Source organism: Scyliorhinus canicula, chromosome 1, assembly GCF_902713615.1.
Source record: "Scyliorhinus canicula chromosome 1, sScyCan1.1, whole genome shotgun sequence".
Taxonomy (NCBI): domain Eukaryota; kingdom Metazoa; phylum Chordata; class Chondrichthyes; order Carcharhiniformes; family Scyliorhinidae; genus Scyliorhinus; species Scyliorhinus canicula.
The window spans coordinates 63,438,479-63,451,568 of record NC_052146.1 but is presented as its reverse complement, the minus strand read 5'-3'; the positions used below and the strand labels follow the sequence as shown (position 1 = coordinate 63,451,568).

The 13,090-nt window shown below is 46.4% G+C and overlaps 1 protein-coding gene across 2 annotated transcripts in view; it reads left to right on the top strand.

The window, feature by feature from the left end:
* The window catches only part of acads (acyl-CoA dehydrogenase short chain), a 239,708-nt gene that overhangs the window by 169,686 nt on the left and 56,932 nt on the right, over nt 1-13,090 (top strand). For both annotated transcript variants that reach the window (XM_038791606.1, XM_038791616.1), the window contains exon 8: nt 5,198-5,293. In XM_038791606.1, the coding sequence (XP_038647534.1) occupies nt 5,198-5,293 (96 nt within the window). The remainder of the gene's footprint in view (nt 1-5,197; nt 5,294-13,090) is intronic.

The following is a 13,090-nucleotide window of genomic DNA, read 5'->3' as shown; positions in this document are numbered from 1 at the left end:
TCTTATCAGTTAAAGTCGATCAGCAACGCTTTTGGGTTTATTCAAAACTTAATGGAAACTCTATCAAGATGGAAGTAGATACGGCGCTGCAATATCATTCATATCTGACACAGTGTACAGTCAGAAGCTAAAACATCTACCGTCACAATCATCAGAAGTTGTCCTGAGAACACCGATCAGGTTGTGCCGCTGAGGGGTTGTATCAAGGTGAATGTGGAAGTTAACGGTCAAAAAGCAGAGTTGCTTCTCCACGTTTTCCAAGGAACCTTTCCATCATTATTTGGGAGGTCGTGGTTGAGGAAGTACAACTACTTCTGAATAAGTATACTAAAGTATTAACTTGCACTGCTACTTCTTTTTCCCGTTGCACCTAACAACAGATATGTAATACATATGGGCTTTGTATCTTTAATCATAGATGCAATGAGTACAAAAGGAATGGTTTGATTTATTGTCACATGAACCGAAGTGCAGTGAAAAGTATTTTTCTGCGGCCAAGGGAACGTACACAGTACGTACATAGTAGGCAAAAAAGAATAATCGACAGAGTACACTGACAAATAGTACATTGACAACAGTGATTGGTTACTGTGCAGAACAGGGGCCAAACAAAGCAAATACATGAGCCAGAGCAGCGTAGGGTGACGTGAATAGTGTTCTTATATGGAACAGATCAGTCCGAGGGAGAGTCATTGAAGAGTCTAGTAGCTGTGGGGAAGAAGCTGTTCCTATGTCTGGATGTGCGGGTATTCAGACTTCTGTACCTTCTGCCTGATGGAAGGGTCTGGAAGAAGGCAATGCCTGGGTGGGAGGGGGCTCTGATAATGCTGTTTGCCTTCCTGAGGCAGCTGCAGGTGTATACAGAATCAAAGTGAGGGCAAACTTGGGCTGACCTCACCACCCTCTGCAGTTTCTTGCTATCTTGGGCCGAGCAGTTGCCATGCCAAGCAGTAATACAGCCGGATAGGATGCTCTCTTTGGCACATCTCTCGAAGTTTGTGAGAGTCGATGCAGACAAGCCAAATTTCTTTAGCTTCCGTAGGAAGTAGAGACGTTGTTGGGCTTTCCTGACTGTTGCATCAACATGAGTGTACCAGGACAGACTGTTGGTGATGGTGACCCCCAGGAACTTGAAGCTATCGGCCATCTCCACTTCGGAGCCATTGATGCAGACGGGACGGGGGTTCGTGCTACACTTCCTGAAGTCGATGATCAGTTCCTTGGTCTTCCCGACATTTAGAGAGAGGTTGTTTTCGGTACACCATGCAACCAAGTGATCTATCTCCCTTCTGTATTCTGATTCGTCGTTGTTTGAGATACGACCCACCACAGTCGTGTCATCCGCAAACTTAAAGATTGAATTGGAGTTAAATCTTGCCACACAGTCATGTGTGTATAGGGAGTACAGTAGAGGACTGAGCACACATCCTTGCTGGGCTCCAGTCTTGAGGACTATTGTGGAGGAGGTGCTGTTGCCTATCCTGACAGATTGCGGTCTGTTAGTGAGGAAGTCAAGGATCCAGCTGCACAGGGAGGGGTCAAGTCCAAGATTGCAGAGTTTGGTTAAAAGTCTCATCGGGATAATGGTGTTGAAGGTGGAGCTGTGGTCTTTGAACAGTAGTCTCATGTAGGTGTCCATGAGGGCAGCACGGTGGCCTAGTGGTTAGCACAACCGCCTCACGGCGCTGAGGTCCCAGTTTCGATCCCGGCTCTGGGTCACTGTCCGTGTGGAGTTTGCACATTCTCCCCGTGTCTGCGTGGGTTTCGCCCCCACAACCCAAAAATGTGCAGAGTAGGTGGATTGGCCATGCTAAATTGCCCCTTAATTGGAAAAAATAATTGGCTAATCTAAATTTAAAAAAAAAAAAAATGTAGGTGTCCATGTTGTTGAGGTGTTCAAGTGTTGATTGTAGAGCCAGGGAGATAGCATCTGCTGTGGTCTGGTTGCAGTGCTAGGTGAACTGCAATGGATTGAGACCGTCTGGGAGGCTGGCGTTGATCCGTCTCATGACGAGCCGCTCGAAGCATTTCATGATAACAGATGTCAGGGCCACTGGTCGGTAATCATTGAGACAGGCTATCTTGTTCTTCTTTGGTATTGATATTATCGTAGTCTTCTTGAAGGAGGTAGGGACCTCGGAGCGGAGAAGTGAGGTGTTGAAGATGTCTGCGAATACACGCAGCAGCTGGACTACGCAGGCTCTGAGTGCTCACCCAGGCCTGTTGCTTTCCGCGGGTTCACTTTCGAGAAGGCCGCTCTTACCTCCGAGGCTGTAATAGTTGGTATGGGTGTGTCCAGGGCTGTTGGGGAGGGTGGCACTGATGTATTGGCTGACTGTTAAAAGTGGGCCCTCTACGTGACCCCCAAACCACCGCCCCCCAATGCCCATCTCACCCCCCCAACCCCAAGGGGGTTCCCGGGCCACACCGAACCCCCTCCCCATGCCTGCGCAGGCACCTCCCAGCCTGATTACCACTGCTCAAAAATGTCAGCTTGGCACCTTAGCAGCACAAACCTGGCACCCTGGCAGTACCCCTGCCAGCTGGCAGTTCCATCTGGGCACCTTGGAAGTGCCAGACTAGCACCCAGGTGGCACTGCCGAGATACACAACGATATCTAACGTGACTCTGGTTAGATACAGAGCCTCAGTGGGGAATGTGCCTACGATGCTGCTCTGAGCCCTGATTTCTGCGGGAATGGGACGTTTCGGCGTGGCCAGTTCGGCGTGGCTGATTTGGCGTGGCCCATTTGGCGTAGCCGATTCGATGGAGGAATTTTTCGGCGGAGGGACGTTTTGGTGTCTTCTCTTCGAGAAGAACAGGCAGGCTTCAGACCAAAACGCGCTTGTGCCAAGCAGAATTTTACACAATGGCACATTATTGAAAACTTCTAAGAGCACCATGCATTCCCTTGCCATCAGCTTTATTGACTTCCCCAAGATATTCATAGGTTACATCAGACCTTACTTTGGAAAGGTCTTTTCATATGCATCCCAGCAAGGATGGTTGCAGCTATTGAGAAGATTTATAAGAATTCCAGATGCTGTGTGAGGGTAGTGAATTAATTGCAGCAACTGGTTCGATGTGGTGCCAGGTGGAGTTACATGCTTTTCCCTCTTCTCGTTGTTTTCAGCATTGACTGGGTATTAAGGAAGTCAACCAAGAATAGTCTTCGATTGAAATAAATCAATGACGGTCAATTTAAAGATTTTGAACTTTGCTGATGACATTGCTGCCTTGTCAGACAGCGTAACAGGATTGCAATAGCTCATTAAGTAAATCAGCAATCAGGCTGAGAGAGCGGGCTCACCATAAACCACAAGAAAAAAAATATGATAACAGGAAACCACCAAATAAACAACGGGTGGGATTCTCCGTGTGCCGTTTGCTGGCGGCAGGATTCTATCCTCCTGCCGATTGTCAATGGGATGACGTTGAAATGCCCTGGCGCCTAAACGGCTGTGCCGAATAGTCCAATTATTTCCCTGACGCCGAATCGGCCACGTCGAATCAGCTACGCCAAATGGGCTACGCCGAAACGTACCAAACCCGATTTCTGCAGTGAGGAGCTCCCCCCGCCCGATCTCCTCAGTGCAGCGAGAGATCAGGACGCCACTTCGAGCTCCCTCCAAGACCCCAAAATCCCTCCCCCAAAGAATTGAGTACTCTAAATTTAGTTTTTTTAAAAATGAGAGTTCACCTTATTGCGATATATCGGATTCTAAAGGGCTTGACAGGGTAGATGCTGAGAGGTTTTTGCCTCTTGTGGGAGAGTCTAGTATCTGAAGGCATAATCAAAGATAGATAGATAGATAGAGAAATACAGCACAGAACAGGCCCTTCGGCCCACGATGTTGCGCCGAACTTTTGTCCTAGGTTAATCATAGAATTTTGGACAATTTGTCATGGCCAATCCACCCAACCTGCACATCTTTGGACTGTGGGAGGAAACCGGAGTACCCGGAGGAAACCCACGCAGTCACGGGGAGGATGTGCAGACTCCACACAGACAGTGACCCAAGTCGAAATCGAACTTGGGACCCTGGAGCTGTGAAGCAATTGTGCTATCCACAATGCTACCGTGCTGCCCTTAAGAAGTTAACCTACACTCCCTTATTCTACCCTAATCCAAGTACCTATCCAATAGCCGTTTGAAGGTCCATAAATTTTCCGACTCAACTACTACCACAGGCAGTGCATTCCATGCCCCCACTACTCTCTGGGTAAAGAACCTACCTCTGACATCCCCTCTATATCTTCCACCATTTATCTTAAATTTATGTCCCCTTGTAATGGTGTGTTCCACCCGGGGAAAAAGTCTCTGACTATCTACTCTATCTATTCCCCTGTATAGGGTAAGCGGTCGGCCATTTCATTTTTAAAAAAATTTCCAATTAAGGTGCTATTTAGCGTGGCCAGGGTAGGTGGATTGGCCAGAATAAATTACCCCTTAACTGTAAAAAAACAATTGGGTACTCTAAATTTATAAACAAAAAAAAGGGATATGGGGATAAGGCTGGAAAGTGGAGTTGAAGACTAAATTGCATCAGCCATGACCTTATTGAATGACACAGCGGACGCGATGGGCCGATTGGCCTACTTGCTCCTACGTCTTGTGGCCTAATGATTAGAGGTGTTCAAAGTCATAAATGGCTTTGACAGAGTCAGTAAAGAAAAACTGTCTGCAGTGGCAAATGAGTCGGTAACCAGAGGAACACAGATTTAAGGTGATAGGCAAAAGAACAAGAGGTGATGTGTGGAAACCTTTTGTTCAGACAGTGAGTTGTTATGATGTGGACTGCACTGCCTGAAGGGATGGTAGAAGCAGATTCAGTAGTAACTTTCAAAGGGTATTCATACTTGAATGGGGAAAGACATTACAGACTATGGGGAAAGAGCAGTGAGTAGGACTAATTGGATAGCTCTACCAATGAGTTGAAATGTACACAATAATCCAAATTCACTTTCTATGCAGCATCATACAACTATAATACTACATTCTGTGAGCCGTTTCATTTGTTGACCCAGGCACAATAGCTTGTAATTAATCTGAATGGTGTTCACCACTTTGAGCCCTTTCCAGCATTCTGCTGCTAAAGGTGCAAAGCCAAACTACAATGTACACATCTTGGTTTGAACAAAAGAATAATTGGTGACAGAATTGGTGTCAGTAACATGAGTTTTGTTTGTTTGTAGTTCAAACTTGCTGATATGGGCCTAGCACTGGAGAGTGCTCGCTTGTTAACCTGGAGAGCAGCCATGCTGAAGGATAATGGAAAATCATACATAAAGGTAATACAAGAGTATGGAGCCTTTCATATATATCAAGATACAGCTTTGATGTTTGAAATTGGTTTCTCTTTTAGGTACATCCCTGTCCATTTTCACAGCTAAACCCTTGTAAAACGTTAGGACAGAAATGTTGTTAAATACCGTGGATGGATCATTTCCTTGGGACTACTGTTGCAGATCTGAGCCCCAAGTCAATTATCCCTGTGGAAGCGTCTTAATATAAAGCTTATATTTAATACACTTGTAATATTAATTTTTTTCAAAATTCCAACTAAAGGGGCAATTTAGCTTGGCCAGTCATCTCCCTTCACATCTTTGGGTTGCGGGGGTGAGACCCATGCAAACATGGGGAGAATGTGCAACCTGCGCACGCACAGTGACACAGGGCAGTGAGGCAGCAGTGCTAACCCCTGTGCCACCGTGCCGCCATTGTAATATTAAAAGTGCTAATTATATTATCAAAGCTGTTGGGTGAGGTTCATTTAAAGTCTTAGAATCATAATCATACAGCACAGAAAAAGCCCTTTGACCAATCGCATCTGCGCCAGTCAAAAACATCTACCTAACCATTCTAATCCCATTTCTCAGCACTTGGCCCATAGCCTTGTATACCCTCGGATTACAAGTACACATCTAAATACTTCTCAAATATTATAAGGTCTCTGTTTCCACCACCCGATCAGGCAGCAAATTCCAAACTCCCACCACCTTCTGGGTGAAAAATGTTTTCCTCACATCTCCTCTAAACCTCGTACCTTAAATCTATACTGGGACTGCAGCAAGTGGTGAGGGAACCAACAAGAGGGAAAAACATACTTGACCTCAGCCTCACCAATCTACCTACTGCAGATGCATCTGTCCATGACAGTATCGGTAGAAGTGACCACCGCACAGTCCTTGTGGGGTCAAAGACCCGTCTTCACATTGAGAATATCCTCCATTGTGTTGCGTTGCACTACCACCGTGCTAAATAGGATAGACTTCGAACAGACCTAGCAACTCAAGACTGGGCAGCCATGAGGTGCTGTGGGCCATCAGCAGCAGCAGAATTGTACTCAGCCACAATCTGTAACCTCATGGCCTGGCATATCCCCCACTCTACCATTATCACCAAGCCAGGGGATCAAACCTGATTCAATCAAGAGTGCAGGAGAGCATACCAGGAGCAACATCAGGCATACCGAAAAATGAGGTGTCAACCTGGTGAAGTTACAACACAGGACTACTTGTGTGCCAAACAGCATAAACAGCAAGTAATAGACAGAGCTAAGTGATTCCACAACAATCGCATCAGATCTTAGCTCTGTAGTCCTGCCACATCCAGCTGTGAATGGTGGTGGACAATTAAACAACTCACTGGAGGAGGAGGCTCTACTAATGTCCCCATCCTCAATAATGGAGGAGTCCAACACATATGTGCAAAAGCCAAGGCTGAGACATTCTCAACAATCTTCAGCCAGAAGTGCCGAGTGGATGATCCATCTCGTTCTCCTCCAAAGGTCCACCGCATCACAGATTTCAATCTTCAGCCAATACAATTCACTCCATGTGATATATCATGAAATGGCTGAAGGCACTGGATACTGCAAAGGCTATGAGCCCTGACAATATTCCATCAATAGTACTGAAGACTTGCACTCCAGAACTTGCCGCACCCCTAGCCAAGTTGTTCCAGTACAGCTACAACACTGGCAGTTACCCAGCAATGTGGAAAATTGCCCAGGTGTGTCCTGTACACAAGAAATAGGACAAATCCAACCCAGCCAATTACCGCCCTATCAGTCTACTCTCCATCATCAGCAAAATGATGGAAGGAGTCATCAACACTTCTATCAAGCGGCATTTACTTCACAATTATCTGCTCACGGACGCTCAGTTTGAGTTTCTCCAAGGTCACTCAGCTCCTGACCTCATTGTAGCCTTGGTTCAAACATGGACAAAAGAGCTGAATGCCAGAGGTGAGGTGAGAGTGACTGCCCTTGACATCAAAGCAGCATTTGCGCGAATATGGCATCAAAGATCCCAAGCTAAACTGGAGTCAATGGGAATCAGGGGAAAACTCTCCGCTGGCTGGAGTCATACCTGGCACAAAGGAAAATAGTTGTGATGGTTGGAGGTCAATCATCTCAACTCCAGGATATCACTGCAGGAGTTCCTCAGGATAGTGTCCTAGACCCAACCATCTTCAGACCTGGACAATATTGAGGCTTGGGCTGACAAGTGGCAAGTTGCATTTGTGCCACACAAGTGCCAGGCAATGGCCTTTTCTTTCCAATTAAGGGGCAATTTAGCATGACCAATTCACCTACCCTGCACATCTTTTTGGGTTGTCAGACACGGGGAGAATGTGCGAAATCCACACGGACAGTGACCCGGGCCGGGATCGAACCCAGGTCCTCAGTGCCGTGAGGCAGCAGTGCGAACCACTGTACATTGTGCCGCCCTGAAAATAAATTCTTGATGTGAAGGTAGAGAGTATGACTGAGGTACTGAATGAGTACTTTGTATCGCTCTTTTTAAAAAATACAATGAAGTTAATGTTGGCTTGGAGATTTTGAATGGGATAGAAATAGATAGAAGGGAGATAATTGGTTGAAGTCACTCAAGAGTTAACAAGTCACCTGGTCCAGGTGGACTGCATCTTAAATTGCTGAGTGAACAGAATATAACAGAATCTCTGACCACAATCTTTCAATCTACCTTAGATACGGGAGAAGTGGCAAAGGACAGACTGGAGGATTGCACATGTCGCATCCCTGTTGGAAAATAGGGAGAGGAATAAACCTAGTAACTGTAGGCAATTGTCTAAGTTCAGTGGTGAGATAAGTACCAGAGACTATTGTCGAGTCAAAGTTAATTCTTATTTGGAAAATCAAGGAAAATTATGTCTGACGAACCTGATTTGATGAAGTAACAGAGACGGTTGATGAAGGTAGTGCAGTAGATGTATATATGTATGCTGTAACGGTATTTCATAAAGTACCAGATAACAGGCTTATTTGGAAAATAGAAGCACATAGTGTTAAAAGAACGTGTTAACCTCAGTATGTAATAGGATAAAGGATGAGAGTCATAGAGTAGTGGTCAACAGATATTCTTCAGGTGCGGGGAAAGTGTGCTGTGGGATCCCTTAGCAGTCAGTTTATGAGGGCCATTTCTTGTTCTATAAATGACCTGGGCACGGGCAGAGTGAGAATAATTTCAAAGTTTGCAGATAATGCAAAATTTGGTAATGTAGTAAGAAGCAAGCAGTGTAGTAGCTAACTTCAGATGGTCATGGACAGTCTAGTTAAACAAACAAATGAATTCAGGTGCAATTGGTTATGGATGTATGAGGTGTTGCAGTTTGGGAGTGACAACACAAAGCGACAGTACAATGTGAATAATATTATTTGAGGGGTTGCAAGAGCAGAGGGATCTGGAGCGCATAGTCATAAATCTTTGAAGCTGTTAATGCAAATCAGTGAAGCATTTAAGAAATTGTATGGGATACTTGGCTTTATAAATAAGAGTTTAAGGTGCTGGAACAAAAAAACATGCAAATCTTTACAAGTTGGGCCTCAGCTGGAGCTGTGAATGTAATGATACCAGGGTTGAGGATGTCAACACCTGCTCTGATACTCTCCTCCTTTCAGGACAGAGTAGATATGGAGAATCTGTTCACATTGGTGGAAGAGTTGTTCACTGATTTCAAGTGATTGGTAAAAGAACCGGACGTGACGTGAGGAAAAACATATTTTTGCAGCGAGTGGATAGGATCAGGAATGCACTGCCTGAGAGCGTGGTGGAGGCAGATTCAATCCCGACTTTCAAAGGGGAATTGGTTAATTATCTGAAATATTTGCAGAGCTACAGGGAAGAAGGGGGTCTAGCTAAGTTGTCCCCACAGAGAGCCAACACAGAAACGATGGGCCAAATGGCTTTCTTCTGTGTTTTAACCATTCGATGATTCAATCTACTGGAGTCCGACTCCTGATCTCTGCTTTAAGTTGCTTATATATTGATTTTTGATGGGGGCAGAAATAGAGCTTTACTATGGTCCTCTGTGTGGTGGGATACCTTGCTTCCTTTCTACATGAAATATGGTTACTTGTGGTGTGGAAGGATGCCTGTTCCAGCAGGAGAGGAGATGAGAGAGTTAAGGACATTCGTAATATTAAACAAGACCATCAGTCAAGTGCATGATGTATTTTCTTAGCTCAAAGTTCTCAGTCACAATCAATAAATAATGCCTGGAGTACCATTTATCCATTTATACATAAACAGTGTTATTACTGTCATTTCGAGAACTGGGAGACTATCTTGAAACATAAATGTCATTTATAATTTCTGAAATAACAATCTTCGAAGCTGCAATGTTGCATTCCGCAGAACCGCAGCCATAATTATATAGTACACAGAAAAAATACTTTTAAAGCAGTGTGACAAAATGGAAAATCTGAATTTCATGTATGGAATTGCTGCTAATCTCTGCTCACAAATAACAAGAGAATGCTCAGTGCTAGAAGGGAAATGAACCATCAATTGGAAAGTTGTTACGTGGCAAAAGAAGATTGGAAGAAAGCTGTTACTACAAATTCCATTACTGTTCGCACATTGCTGGCAGAGACAGCTTATTTCTCTTTCAGCTGACACGTTTCAGATAAGAAATTTCTATTTGAAAATAGGTTAGCCTTTCCAGTATTAAAGGCTGTAATTTCAAGGCAAATAATTGGATGCATCAGTGAAGTGTGTTTGTGTTTAGCTGTAATTCGGATACCACAGCATTAGAGAGATAAGTATAGTTTAACAAAATGTGAAATATTTCATTCAAGGTGTGATTGGGGCCTTTTCTGGATTTGACAAAATGAAGGATGTGAGGAACAGAATGGTTATATCACCATTCCCACATTTTACAACCATTGTCCATATATGTCATCCCAAATAAAGTATTGCACTTGGTGCCAATATGATGTTGCAGGGTAGCACAGTGGGTAGCACAGCGCCAGGGTCCCAGGTTTGATTCCCGGCTTGTGTCACTGTTTGTGCAGAGTCTGCATGTTCTCCCCGTGTCTGCGTGGGTTTCCTCCGGGTGCTCCGGTTTCCTCCCACAAGTCCCGAAAGACGTGCCGATAGGTGAATTGGACATTCTAATTTCGCCCTCCGTGTACCCAAACAGGCGCTGGAATGTGGCGACTAGGGGCTTGTCACAGTAACTTCATTGTAGTGTTGTGACAGTAAAGGTCAACATTATTATTCTCTCAGGTAAGCCAGTTATGCATTTTCAAGATCATTTTTACTTGGGATCTTACAGCAACAACAATAATTGCTTGTGTTCAAATAGTTCCTTTAACGTAGTAAAGTCCCAAGGTGCTTCACAAGAGCTTCACCAAACAGATTTAAAGCAATGTTGGAACAGTGAGGGTCATAGAGTTGAAGCAGCTTAAAAGAAGAGAGAGCAGTTTAGGGTGGTGCAATTAAAGACATGGCCAACAGTGATAAGAATGGTAAAAACTGGGATGAGCAAGAGACTAAAATTGGAGGAGGGCAGAGATTTCAGGGTGTTGTCGGACTGGAGGAGGTTGCATAGACTGGGAAGAAAGCAAAGCAAACAGACTTCAGCCCAAATTCCAAAATCAATTCAATAAACTGGCAGCTAAAATTTATGAAGAGCAGGAATTGACTGCTTAAGTGTGACAGACAATGGGCTGGATTCTCCGATCCTGCGGCTATGTCTGCAGGATCCGTCTGGTCTTACGACCAGAAAGTCAGCGCCATCCCCGCACTGACCCTACATTCGGTGGGGGGGGGGGGGGGGGGGGGGGGGGGGGCTAGCAGCCTCGCAGCATAAAGTCCCCGGCTTTACCTGCGGATACAGCTGGAGAATGGCCGGGTCTGTGGCCGGGCTTGCGCACGGTCGCGACCTGCGGCGGCCGCGCCGTGCAACATGGTGCCTACCACGCGTGGACCCAGCCTGCCAAAAACTAATCCCCTGTTACCAGCCTCGCTATCCACAGACCACCCCCCACCAGTCCCCCCAGCTCCCGACGAAGGCCCCCCTGCCAGCGTAACGGCTCCACCCCAACTGTGGTGTAGCCGTTACACAGTCCAAAGCCGCCACGTGAGGTCCCTGAATGGTGTGAGCACACATGTCCCACACCGCCATGGGGGGGGGGGGGGGGCAGAGCATCGGGAGGGGGAGGGGGCCCAGGTGACCTCCGAAGGCCGCCCATTTGCAAAAACAGCTTTGTCCCCGATTCCTGCGTAAACGGGGATTCTCCAGCTGATTGCCGAACGCGATTTCAGCTTCGGTGATCGGAGAATCCCGCCATATAAGGTTATTTGGCTTTGTGCGGACATTAGGTTCGGGATTCTCCGATCCCGCTGCCAAGTTCTGATGCCGGCATCAAAAGCGGCGCAAGCCACTCCGGCGTCAACGGGCCACCAGGCCCGGGTATTCACCCCTTCCTAGCGGGCTAGTACAGCGCCGGAGTGGTGTCCGCTGCTCCGGCGCTCAATAGCCGGTGCGCCATGGCCGGCGCGAGTCCGTGCATGCACGTGGGTTCCCGTCTCCGGAGCAGTATGGTGGAGCCCTACAATGGCCCGGTGCGGAGGAACATAGGCCCCCCACAGAACTAGCTCGCCTGCTGATCGGTAGGCCCTGATCGCGGGCCAGGCCACCATAGAGGCCCCCCCAGGAGTCAGATCCCCCTGCATCCCCACCAGGACAGCCCCTGCAGCTAGAACTCCAAGGTCCCGCCGGGTGGGACCATAAGTAACCCACGCCGGTGGGACTCACCCGAACTCGGTGGGCACTCGGCCCAACGAGGCGCCCGAGAATCGGCGCCGGAGAATCGGCGGGCCAGCGTCTCACCCCCCCCCCCCCCCTCGATTCTCCGACCCGGCACGGAATCAGAGAATCCCGGCGCAGATGTCGAACATTTGAGACCCATCAGCAAAATGTTAACTGCATTTTGATGGTTAGAATACTAATTTTCTCTTCAGCAGATTTAATCTGATAATGAAGACACCAATATTTGTCAGCTATGTGTGAATAGGTTCACAGTGAGATGATCTGATGTAAACTCCAGTATCATGGTTTAGAAGTGCATTACAGTGGGAAAAGTAAGATCCTTTGTTGCATTCTAAAATAAGTTTAAGAAGGAAGCTAAATACTTGGAGGAATTCAGATTTGGGCAGCACCGAAACTTGGGTAGCCAAACTTGATGTCCAAGCTGTTGGGTGCGAGAGCCTTTCAAGGCCCGTTAAAGAATCGGATGCAAGGGGCAACAATTATTCTTGTTCCTCTGGCAAAACAGTTTGCATGCCACAGAACAAACACAGTGATCCATAACTCATTAAGTCAGCCATCATGCAAATGTAAAATGATCTAAGTAACTCTTCAATTCATGGCTTTTTTAAAAAGATGTAACTTCCAACAACCATCTGCTCTGGCTGTGTGCCCAGATTCAACACACAGCTGTACGCATGTTACCCCTGTATAATTGTTCCTCTGTCAGGCCCAGCTGTGTGCTCAGGAGGCAGCTGCACGACGAATCACTCAATAACACCTGCCCTTGTTTCAGTTAAAGAGACACTGTTCCTTCAGTTGCCCACGTCCCTACCTGTTCTCTCTTTAGAACCTGTCACAACCTTTGTCTCTTGTTCTGACTCATAGGAGTCTTCTGATTCAACAGAGCCACCATTGTAATTCATTGCAGCATCTATAAAGTCTCTGGTATTTCCATGAGCATGTCATTGAATATCACAGAGGTCTCTTTGTGTACAGAGCTTTTCAGTACATACCAGCATGTACTG